This window comes from Brassica oleracea, chromosome C7 (genome assembly GCF_000695525.1).
Source record: "Brassica oleracea var. oleracea cultivar TO1000 chromosome C7, BOL, whole genome shotgun sequence".
Taxonomy (NCBI): Eukaryota; Viridiplantae; Streptophyta; class Magnoliopsida; order Brassicales; family Brassicaceae; genus Brassica; species Brassica oleracea.
The window spans coordinates 32,231,267-32,243,513 of record NC_027754.1 but is presented as its reverse complement, the minus strand read 5'-3'; the positions used below and the strand labels follow the sequence as shown (position 1 = coordinate 32,243,513).

The following is a 12,247-nucleotide window of genomic DNA, read 5'->3' as shown; positions in this document are numbered from 1 at the left end:
CCCCGCGTCAGAAAAAGTTTAACCCGCCCCGCGGTGCGGGACCTGAGGATTTTGATTCATTTTCCAAGTGGTGCGCAACGAAAACGTTGCGTTCTGTGAAAAAGAATTAATTGTAACGTCCCGGTTTGTGGTATATGAAATGGTTTAATAGAATTGATTGGGCTACCTGTGTTATCAAAGTGCAGTTATTTTTTCTGTCACACATCCATTTATATAAAAGTTAAGTGTGTTTTGGCTGAAATAGTGAAAGGATGGTGACTTATGAGGAAGTGATACACGATACCGTTCAGATGAAGCCAAAACACGGAGAAATATTATGTTGCGATTGTAGGGCCCGTGAATAAGACTTTTGAGCCTCCAAAAACTAACGTACCGCCCGTCGTACGAAATGGAGGCCATGGGCCGAACTTAACCGTGGGGGGTCACGGAGGATTACATTTTTATTATTATTTTAATGATAAACTTTACCACTAAACAAAGATCTATATATAGTATTTTCTAGTTTATAAAATAAAACATTGTTATCTCATATCTATTTTTTTTTTTAAATAAAACATTTTAAAATGATGTTATCTCATATTACATCATTTCTTATTTTCTAACGCCAATGATGCTTTTGGTCGTCGGCGTCGCCTCTCCTTCCTTTCAAATCTATTAGTTCATGCTTTCTATCTTTTTTATGTCTTGTAAAACGTTTTTTGTGATATTGAAGAATATGCCAACTCTGGCTATGTGAGCGAAATGGTCTTCCTAATATCTCTTTTCCGATGGTGAAACCTTCGTTTGCAATGTGGCTCTGATAATCTCTGTAGATCAAGTTCAAGCTTATGGATCTGAATCCGTCTCACATAATACCCCAAGAATCTTTTTGAAATCCACTATTTGCTATCATTGTCCTCTTATGGATATAACAAACAACTCCTTGTTCCCTCTGATGATGGCATTCTGTAAGTCGATCCCAAAGCCAATCCACTCAGTCGTATTTGTCCAGATCCTGATTTACCGGCATTGATTAGATAGCTCACCCAGCTTTAGACCAGTCATCCTCTGGTGAAGAACCCTTCAGATATATCATTACCTTCAAGCGTTGTTACCTCATTATTTCAAGCGGGCGAGGATATATTTTCTCTGAGGAAACTTCTCTCTCCGTCTCCTAAAATCTCATGCTTCAAGTATTCACAATTTAATAGGCTCCTTTACACTTTCGGCAAGTGCCTCAGTCCCACCTCATGCTCCATTTTATCCTCATTCACCAATCTCAGTGGGAGACTACTCCTCTTCATGTGGGCAGCATGGCTGATGCAAGTTTCAAATATGGCGAAGGGACTTCCGGTGGGTTCACCAAAGTCTATCACATATTATGTCTTGTGGATTTGTTTTTTATGTCAGATGTTTAAAGATTTTCTATTTACCAAATTTTTATCTGCATATAGTGTTCTTCATTTATTGGCATAGTTTTTTACCAGTAGGTTTACGGGATCTTGTTTTTTTTCAATCCTCCTTCTCGGGCGAGAAGAGTATTCTACCACACCTCTATCTTGCAGAAGTCTTCTTGATATCATTTCTGATCCTTAATTTCAGCTTATTCATAAGTTTGTCATCTTTTATAATAGTTTGTACAAGGCTAGAAGATACAATCAAGATTAATTTTATTTTTTCGTACGTGAGGGTTGACTAATTTTCAGTTGCCCAGATTTTATTTGTGAAAAAATTATCGACTGTTTAAGTTTTGTTTTAAATTCGTTTTCACCTTTTTATTGATAGAGAGAATCTAACATCATTCTTGCTTAGCTTTTTTGTTGTTATCTTTTAGCAAAAAATGATGGATGATTCTCTCAATCATCTGTAGTCGGAACAAATTAAAATTCTAATAAAGATAAGCTGTATTTAACAAAATAAATAAAGATTTTTCCGGTCAGACACAAAGAAAAGAAAATACAAAGATCTGATAGGAAATGAATTAATATAAATGACTTTAACAAAAGGAAAACAAAACTAATGAAGGAAAATGTAGGTCAAGTAAACGTGTTCCATTATACATGTATTATACATGTATACTTTTTAATAAATAAACTTCCAAGAAATATTTTATAGTATACAGTTGTGTTTTAGTAAATATCGCGCATATTAGAAAAATTAACACGAGATTTTATCAACAAAAATATTTAATCCATACCCTATTTTTGAAAATATGTTTGATAGGATAAACAATTTCCTTACAAAAATGTCATTTTTTCAAATATGACATATCATTAGTATAATTGACCCCTTATATGATTATCTTTTTCTGTCTCATTTTGTCATGAAATAATCAAAAATAAAATTATAAGGGTCCGAATGGTAACGATGGATTTGGTAAAATAAAAGGTATGCGGTGCAGTGAGCATTTTGCCTTATAAGTGCGATTTTGATTAAAAAAAATAGTGATTTGATAAAAATAGTGTGGTTTTGATAAAAGAAAATAAGTAAAATAAATATATTATGTACAATTAAACACTAAAAGTGTTTGTTTACTGATAATATCATAATATTTTTTATTTTTAAGTTTAAATATTAAAATTAATTTAAAATAAAAATTCAAATTTATATATACATTATTTCATTTATTTTCCATAATTATAACCACTAAAATTATTTGAAATAAGTTTTTATATATTTTTATTAGCTAATCCTTAAATAACAAAAAGAAATAATATAAAATAAAACTAAAAACTAAAAATTATTTTGAAAATTTAAAATACAAAAATAAAATTAGTATTCAACATAAGAATAAAAAAAAATATGACTAAATACAAAACTATACATTAAATTTAGTTTTGATTGCTTATTTGTGATAAGGTTAAAAGTCAATTACAAATTATTTTTAAATTTATATTTAAAAACCAGCTACTAAAATTGAATCATTATTTTGGGAAAATATAGAAGAATTCTAAGAACCGCACAAAACACATACTCTCTCTGTTTCCGAAAGTGAATTTTTTTAGATTTTTTTTGTTCCACAAAGATATATTTTCTATATTGTTAAGGTATTTTTTTATACTTTTGAGAAACATTAATTGAGAATATTTGAATTGATTAAATATTAAATTATAATTAGAAAATGTATAATAAAATAAAAAATAAATTAAATTATAAACATTTATTAAATTTTTAATAAACATGAATACTCTAGAAAATGTTACTTTTGGAAATGGACGGATTATAACACATCTATTTAACCGAGTTATATAACAAGTGCGTATTTTATAAGTATTTTGCCGTGTTTTTTTTCTTTTTTTGATCCAAGAGTTCTGTGCTTACTCGGGACTTGTGACAAACAACAAGCTCAGTAAGCAAAAAAAGCGTAGTCATTTTAATGATTTGTTTTATTCAAAGCGAAATTTACATAAAACGCTGTATAAGTGGTGGCTACTGGCTAGATGTCAGAAAGACGCTCCATGAATAAATTACTCTTTTTTTGAAAAATACACACTACTTTGCGGTATTTGACCCGTAGAACAAAACAAAGGAAAGTTCAAGAACAACAGAGTGAAACCAAATAAAAGAGGTTGCAAAAGAATTACATCAGATCGAAACTAAGAACGCAACCAAGTAGGAAAACTTTTGGGCAACATATGGGCTAAAAAATTAAAATCTCTAATCAAATACACCCTACGCAATATACATTGCTTCCTTTATCTCGTGAAAAAATAATAATTACCAACTACGAAATGAGAAACTACCATAGGCCTAGGCGTTTTTACCCTAACCAAAAGTACCTACCTAAATCCAAACCGGAAAAACCGAAACCGGATCCAAACTGTTATACAAAAATATCCGAACGAGATTTATGAGCTTAATATTTGGGGGTTTGGTTATAACCCGAACCGAATCGAATCCAAATTAGGATCCGAAGATATCCAAAATTAGTTAAATATGTTAACGTTTTTATATATGTTAAGGTGATTTAGATATTTTAGAGTATTCAAAATATTTTTGTAGTTTGTTTTATTTGTTATTTTGAATACATTTTAGTTAATTTAAATAGTTTATCTAATTTATTAATTAGATTTGTGAATACATTCTATATTTTAATTTTTCTTTTTTTTAACATCTAATATGATCTTATTGATATATTGAAATACAAATAAAGTTATGGAATCGTATACAAAACAGTGGAATACAAATTATTACATAAGCAGATATATGCTATATATGTTGAAGACAAATCATTTGTAGAAGTGAAGATTGACGTTGATTTCTTTTGCAGTAAGCCTTACACGCTAACAGAACATATGCTCTGTTATTTTCCTTCTTTAAAATTCGTCTCACTCTAATATGATTGGTATGCCATTTTGGCATTTTATGTTTTGCCCAAATCGTATAGTAAAAACCCATTGCATCCGGAACATGCTTTGAAAGGTCAACACAAAACCAAGTGGTGGTAGTTTAGTGGCAATCTTTTGGGGCTTGGTGTGTACCCACATCGGTCCTGGGTTCGATTCCCCATGGGAACTAAATTATCATTATTTGGTCAGTCTGGGCTTGGGCTTGGGCCCAAATGGTTTACATGGTGAATCGTAACAGATGATCAGTTCACCCTCAGGCATTAGTCGGATTCATGCAGTGTGGTAGCCAGTCCACTATGTAGCACTAAGTGTGTTCCTCCCGAAGCTGACCGGATCAGCCGATAGGGTTTATAAAAAAAAAAGAAGGTCAACACGGTACCAATTAGTCAGTATCCGTGTTCTTGGTATAATAGTAGTCTCCATAATACTATCCATGCGATGCCGATACCTTAACCATTTAATTTCCAGTGACTTCCATCCAAAGCCCCTTGATGATATCCTCTGTATCTCTGGAAAGTGATAATCTCCAGCCAAAGACAAATAACCATCAGACCTGAAAATTATTTCCAACGAGTGTATCAAATCCCCCACCCGGACCAAATAAATATCCTTGTTGCTTGCTTTGATGAACCATCACTGAACTTTGGATTGACAATAATCCAATGACGGAAATAACCCTATCACAACCCTATCACAAAAAGGTTCATCTCTGGAATCACAATTTTCTTGTGCATACGATCTCTCCATTGTACCCTAGAGGCCATAACTGAATATGATGACATCAGTTGCATGATGATGGTGTTGTCATAGTCTCCCGGCCAAGATGGCTTAAGGAATGATTGTGACTCTCCAGGATTGATTGGAGAAAGAGATACATCGTGCAGTAACTGCTCGGGGATGTCGCCAACAAAACCATGGAGATTTGCTGCCAGAAAAACGCCGACAAAACCAAAGGGATTTGCTAGATAATCATGCTCCGAAGTGGAGATATTAAAGCATTCAATTCGACGAGATTGATCCGAGAAACGCCTCTCTAATCCCGGAAATAAACATAGCGAAATTAACCCAATGATCATAACCGTCCCAAAAGGTGTTTGTCGGGATGATTGAGGAGAACAACGACGGCGAATGAGTGGATGATGATGTCGTTTGAAGATGATTCCAGACGTAAGTAGTGATAGAATATAAATCATTTATATACTGTAGAAACAAAGAACGAAAGCAATAAAAACCGGTGGCCGGAACCGCCGACGATAATCAAAAGAGAGGTAAAGGTGTGTTTGTATTAGTCGCCTTTCTATATTTTAATTTTCTTTTTGTCAAATTTTGAGGTTTAAAAAATATTTGTTTAGACGATTTTAAACATTGGTTACAATCTAATCTAAACCGAATCCGGAAAGAACCGAACCGAACCCGACCCGATAATTAGTAAAATCCGAACGGAACTTATGAACGTAATACCAAAAATTCGAATCAACCGAACCGAAACCGATGGCCCCCCGAACGTCCATGCCTATACTACCGCATAGTTCAATATCTAGATTAAATTAGTATCAAAAACTACACAAATTATATGATTCATATTGACAATATCTGTAAATTATTATGTGTTATTTTGCTAACATATCAACATCTGATAATTATAGTTAAATAACGTCTTGATTGTATAACATTGCATTTAGATGTTGATCTACATATTTATTTTAAAAACGTTTTGATTGTATAACGGTTGCATTTAGATGTTTGATTTACATAATTTTTTGTATGCATTTTATGGTTCGTTTTAAAATTTTGGTTAATAGATTTTCATCAAATGTTACTGGATTCTGAATCCGGCACATTCTCTTAGCTATCAGAATAATGTTTTTCGTTTTAACACTATAACATATAATAATTCAGAAATATTCTCATATGTATCATATAGTTTATATAGTTTTTGATGCATTGTTTTATTCAAATTTGTAGTTATGTGGTGGTGTATGATTCGCATAACTACCGTTAGTTTTTCCAAAAGAGAAATGCAATAGGGATAGTTAATGTTTACTATAACCCTTATTAAAAGAACTCCACACTGATATAGACACTTGTTCGATTTTTCTTCACACACACAACACTAAGGGGTAGGTAGTGACTAGTGAGAGCCTCTATAATTACCTCCACGAACCATGGAGCCGAGAAAAAACAGAGAAGAGAAAAATGAATAAGATTTTGATGGTTACCATTTTTCTGGCTTTGGCGTCGTCTGGGGGATGCGGCAATGTTTACAGCAGGAAAGATTTCCCAAAGGGCTTCTCGTTCGGTGCAGGCGCTTCTGCTTATCAGGTTCTCAGCTAATTCATTTTTCAACTTACATGACTCTTCCAAGTCCAAATCCACATTTCATTTTGTTTGTTTATTTTTTGAGTATTTTTTTTGTCAAGTATGTGTGCTGTTTTTTTAAAGTGGGAAGGAGCTGTTGATGAAGACGGTAGAAAGCCAAGTGTATGGGACACTTTTGTTCACTCTCGTAAGCTTTTCTTTCTAATATATTAAAGCATGATTAATGGGGAGTTGTTAGGATCTCTTACCTAAGTAATATAACAATTTTGTTATTAAATTTTAAATACAAAGATAAGAACTAATCTGGAGTCTTGGACAGAGAATTTCTTTTCTTTTTCTTAATGACAGAGAATTTCTTAAGATTTTTTTGTTTCTTTCCTTTTTTTTTTTGTTAAGTTATTTTATTTTTAAAAATTAGTTGAGACCTGCCCCTGAAGATGTTTTTTAACTTTCTCAGAGCATCAACAATGGTTTGTGTTAAGAAATGGTTGTGTTCTCAACACAAGCTCTTTCCATAAACATAATAAGATAATGAAAAAAGATGAAGGAGAGCAGTAAAAGAAGGAAAAATACGAGAATACACACATTTTGTTTTAGAGATTTTTTGAGTGTTGTCAGCTTTTTACTGGTCTGTTTTTTTTTAATTTAAAACTTTATCATAAAGACAAACTAAACTAATATTATATTATGAGGAAAACTTGTGTTGAGAGTTGCTGATGCTCTTCTTACATATGAGGCTTTAGTATTATCAATTCTAAAAAGGAAAAACATAAAGAAAATTTGTCTTTAATTTGACAGATAACCAAGATAATGGAGACATAACATCTGATGGGTATCACAAGTACAAGGTTCTCCTTTTCACTTTCTATGAATATTCTTGTTCCCCAGTGTTAAATATTAGCTTATGATGACATGAAATGGTTGCAGGAAGATGTGCAGCTAATGGTGGAAACTGGATTAGATGCCTACCGATTCTCCATCTCTTGGTCTAGGCTTATACCGAGCAAGTCCTTTTTTCTTTTTTCTTTTACTTTGAAGGGATGAAGTTTCTTGAATTGTTATGATTTCATTCAATTTAGATGGAAGAGGTCCTGTTAACCCAAAGGGTCTGCAGTTTTACAAGAACTTCATCGAACTACTTGTAAACCATGGTGAGACTTGAAGACCATATTTGGAAACTCAATTAGTATTATTTTTGTTTCTACGAACTGGACTTAAATAAAGTTACTACAGGGATTCAACCACATGTTACACTCTACCACTACGATCATCCTCAGTATCTCGAGAATGAATATGGAGGATGGCTCAACCGAAAAAGCATGTAGGCTTTAACAAAAAATCATAATTTTTTATACATATTTCTATAAAAAAAAATATTTGATGTTATTTGCTATCTTTGCAGCGAAGACTTTACTGCTTACGCAGATGTTTGCTTCAGAGAGTTTGGGAACCATGTCAAATTCTGGACCACGATCAACGAGGCTAATATATACACTATCGGAGGCTACAGTGATGGTTTGTTACCGCCTGGTCATTGCTCCTCACGAAGTAAATGCTCGTCAGGGAACTCTTCGACTGAACCATATATCGTAGGCCATAACTTGCTTCTTGCGCACGCCTCTGCTTCAAGACTATATAAGCAAAAGTACAAGGTATATTAATTCATTATATATCTTTTGGATAACCCTCTCCCGACCGTGTGAGTATTTCTCAGGATATACAGGGAGGTTCCGTAGGCTTTAGCGTATTTACGATAGGGTTTACTCCTTCTACAAGCTCCACGAATGATGAGATCGCAGTTCAAAGAGCTAAAGCTTTCATATTCGGATGGTGAGTCAGACACCAAAGGTTCCAAAAAGCTTTTCTTTTTGAAATCGAAAACAAATAGACCAAGGTTCTATTTAAGCTAAAAAGATGATAAAGCATGCTTAGATTTTATATTTTTTTATTAGTTGAAAAGCATGCTTAGATTTTATATTTTAAGCTAAAAAGATGATAAAGCATGCTTAGATTTTAAACAAATAGACCAAGGTTCTTTTCACAAAATTGATTTTATATTTTTTTATTAGTTGAAAATATAAACTGAAAACTTCAAAAAAAATTATTGTCTTTATTAAACTACTATTGATATAAAATTAATGAAACTGGTCATTACAAAAAATAAGATATTTATAATAAATGTTTAATACATGTTTGTTAATTCTTCTCTACATAACGATCTGTATCTTCTCTTCTACGGTAAATCGGAAATCCTTCTTTACTCACCGCTGTCTTATCAGCAAATGATTTCTGGTAGAGCTTCGAAATATATGTAAAAGCACCTGAAATTACATTTTAAAAAAATCAGTAATAGGTATAGTGTTTTCTTTAAATTACAGAATGCTTGGGCCTCTTACATATGGTGACTATCCCGATGAAATGAAAAGAATCGTTGGATCAAGACTACCAGTTTTCACAGAAGAAGAATCAGCATTAGTTAAAGGCTCTTCTGACTTTGTAGGAGTCATTCACTATCTTGCAGCTTCTGTGACTTCTGTCACACACGTCAAATCCCAAAGAGACCCCGGTTTCTTCACAGACATGGGCATATCTATGAAAGGTAGGAACTGTCTTTAAAGAAACAATAAACAAAATAATCGCTCTTTTACCTCAAATTTTTTTTATATTTGGTTAAATCTTCTCTTCTTTGTTACTGCTCGGGAGGACAGTCATTGGGAACTATACATCTTTCCACGTAAGTACTAATTTTTAAATACTCAAGTGTTCTCAATCCATCTTTCTTAGCTGTTTCTTGTTTTGTTTGGACAAGTATGCTATTGTTCCATGGGCTATGGAAGCTGTCCTGGAGTATATAAAGGAGAGCTATGGCAATCCTCCTGTCTACATTCTCGAGAATGGTCTCTCTCTGAATTTATCTGACCTATCTATTGTTTTGTCGTCGTTTTCTCAATTCCTTTGCCAATTCAAACGAATGTAGGTACACCGATGAAGCAAAATTTGCAGGACACACCAAGAATTGAGTTCTTACATGCTTATATTGGTGCTGTGCTCAACTCCATTACGTAAGTGGACTTTTCTAGTTGCATCCTGTCTTCTGTTGTTAATGTAATAATGGAAGAAAATACATATTACTACTTGTAGGAACGGATCAGACACGAGAGGCTACTTCGTATGGTCCTTTATGGATCTATATGAATTTACTAAGCGGATACGAGTATAGTTTTGGATTGTACTTCGTGAATTTCAGCGATCCTCACCGCAAGAGAACTCCAAAGCTCTCTGCTCATTGGTACTCTGCTTTTCTCAAGGACAACACCACCTTTCTTGGTTCACAAGGCATCGCGCAATTGCAAAGCAACTTTTCTTCTCCCTACTAGTAATGTTGCATTGATGATGTATTCTTATGAATCTAGTTCGGTTATTCAATAAATATAGTAAAATCGCATAATAAAGCATCCACATTTGAAAACAGCACATGCGTTTACCTAGTAGGTCCATTGTAACAACTATAAGCTTCCTTGGAATATCATTATAAAGATTTGAAATTAAAAGGTTGCATTATCATAAAATGGACCTTATGATTTGCATTGGTCTAAAGTTTAAACTTGGATGGAATTGTGTTGCTTGAATAAGCCTTAGAGTGTATCACCTTATCTACTGATTTTGTATATATGCTTTTGACTGGTTTAAAATGTAAATTTAATTATGTTTTAAGTTAACCCAACGGGACTGGACTAACAAACAAGGACATGACACGCTCAACAGTCTTGGCTTTGTCTGGACGTCCATGACCATCACCGTGTTGATATATGCACTGCGACATGCGTGCCAGGTTCACTGTGGCCTCCACAAAACCTCGAGGGAGTAATGCAATTTTTGCTTCGTAATTCATTTCGTTCCAAGTGTCGCTGATCATCTGCTGCACGTGACCACGTGCCTCTTCCTCAGATGCTCCTGTCTCATGCATGTAACATTGGACCGATTTGAGCACGTCTCCTCTCGCCAATTCATCCTACAGTTTAATGAACTCACTAACTCGTCATATTATCAATTTTTAGAAAATATTTTCTTATCGTCTAAGAGCATGATTAACCCGGAGTTCTTAGGAGAGGTTCTTATCGGAAGTTAAGAAACAGAAACTCTGGGTTAATCATGGTCTAATATTCTTATAAGATACGATATTTACCGGCGAAGTTGCAAGATCATTAGCTAGACGGAGGACGGTGGCGGAGCATCGGACGACATTTTGTCGGTGTTCAGACAAAGATTCCAATATTTGAATTGAGATTTGGTCAGAGAAAACGCAGTAAAAGTGGATTAACATCGCTGGAACCGATGTTGATATCCAAGCATTTTGCATGTATTCTTCCAAGCTTGGTTTGTAACCTCTTTTGTACCATTTTGCTTCCACTAGATATGCTTTACATAAATCTGTCCACTAATTTTTAACAAAAAGAAAGTGTAAGAAAGTAATGATTAATTATTTCAATATATATGTTGACAAAAAAAATTTATTTAATTATATATAAATATTAAAACTTACTGATTTTTTGAGAAAAGGAATGACGTTGATATTTTTATGTTTGAGAATATCACATCCAATGCCATTGATTTCATTGTACAAGACAAGAAAACACAGCCTCATGTACTCGGGGAGCTCATCAAGACCATTTACGTTCCAACTACAATATATACGATTTGTTGGTACAATAACGCTTTTGTAAACAAAACCTTGAAAAATAAAATATCAAGTTCTTTAATCAACATATCATTGTTTTTGTAACTTCTATTTCAAAAATATATTTTTGACTATATCTCTAAAATATTATATTATAATAAAAAGGCGAATTCATAAATGTCTACTCAAAATTTGCGAGCGAACCTGTTTTAGTTTAAAAATATTTCAAATAACAGTGGCAACAATAGTTTTTTATAAAGTAATAATTTGTTATATATTAAGTAGACATATAATTCAATCACTAATGTATAATTAGTTCTAATTATTACGACCTACCAAGAAAACTGAGAAATTTGGTTAGATAGTAGAGTCCTTACTTATCAACCATGGCAGTGAAGAGTTCAAGTTCTTCAAGAGTGCCATAAATATCGTAGATGTCGTCAATGGTTATTATAAGTGCACTAATTATAGTCATGAATCGTCGTGTATATCCAAATTGAGGTTCATATATTATTCCAACGTTCCAAAAGTAATTCTCGACTATTCCATCTCTTACAAAGGGAAGTTGATTACTTAAACATGCCTCCTTCCACCAGCTTGGTATCATTAAAAGAAGATGATTAGAAAGAGTAAATATCGTTGTGATATATTAAAAAATACTATGTACTGCTTCTTTTAGTCTATTACCTGGAAACGTATTTGAGTTCTTCTTGGTGAGAAGCTTGTACGATATTGAAATCAATTTTGGCGAGTTCCATCAAGGCAAGATTCATGTCATGTTTCTTTTCGTATGCATCTATGTACCATCTTGTCTCCAGCCGTCTCATTCTCCAATGGTACGGCATTTCTAAAGCATGGATCGCCTTCTCACGTGTCTTGTAAGTTTCATTATTACGATCACTATTAACATATTCTCTTAGTT

At 33.3% G+C, this 12,247-nt stretch overlaps 1 protein-coding gene and 1 pseudogene across 1 annotated transcript in view; one reads left to right on the top strand and one right to left on the bottom strand.

The window, feature by feature from the left end:
* Positions 1 to 6,479: 6,479 nt before the first annotated feature.
* Positions 6,480 to 10,161, top strand: LOC106306161 (annotated as a pseudogene).
* A 22-nt stretch (positions 10,162 to 10,183) lies between these two features.
* Positions 10,184 to 12,247, bottom strand: part of LOC106306158 (1,8-cineole synthase 1, chloroplastic-like) — a gene marked incomplete in the record, with an annotated part of 4,313 nt that continues 2,249 nt past the window's right edge. Inside the window, 5 exon segments of the mRNA XM_013742651.1 lie at positions 10,184 to 10,659; positions 10,834 to 11,085; positions 11,191 to 11,329; positions 11,703 to 11,921; positions 12,013 to 12,247. Of these exon segments, the coding sequence (XP_013598105.1) occupies positions 10,363 to 10,659; positions 10,834 to 11,085; positions 11,191 to 11,329; positions 11,703 to 11,921; positions 12,013 to 12,247 (1,142 nt within the window).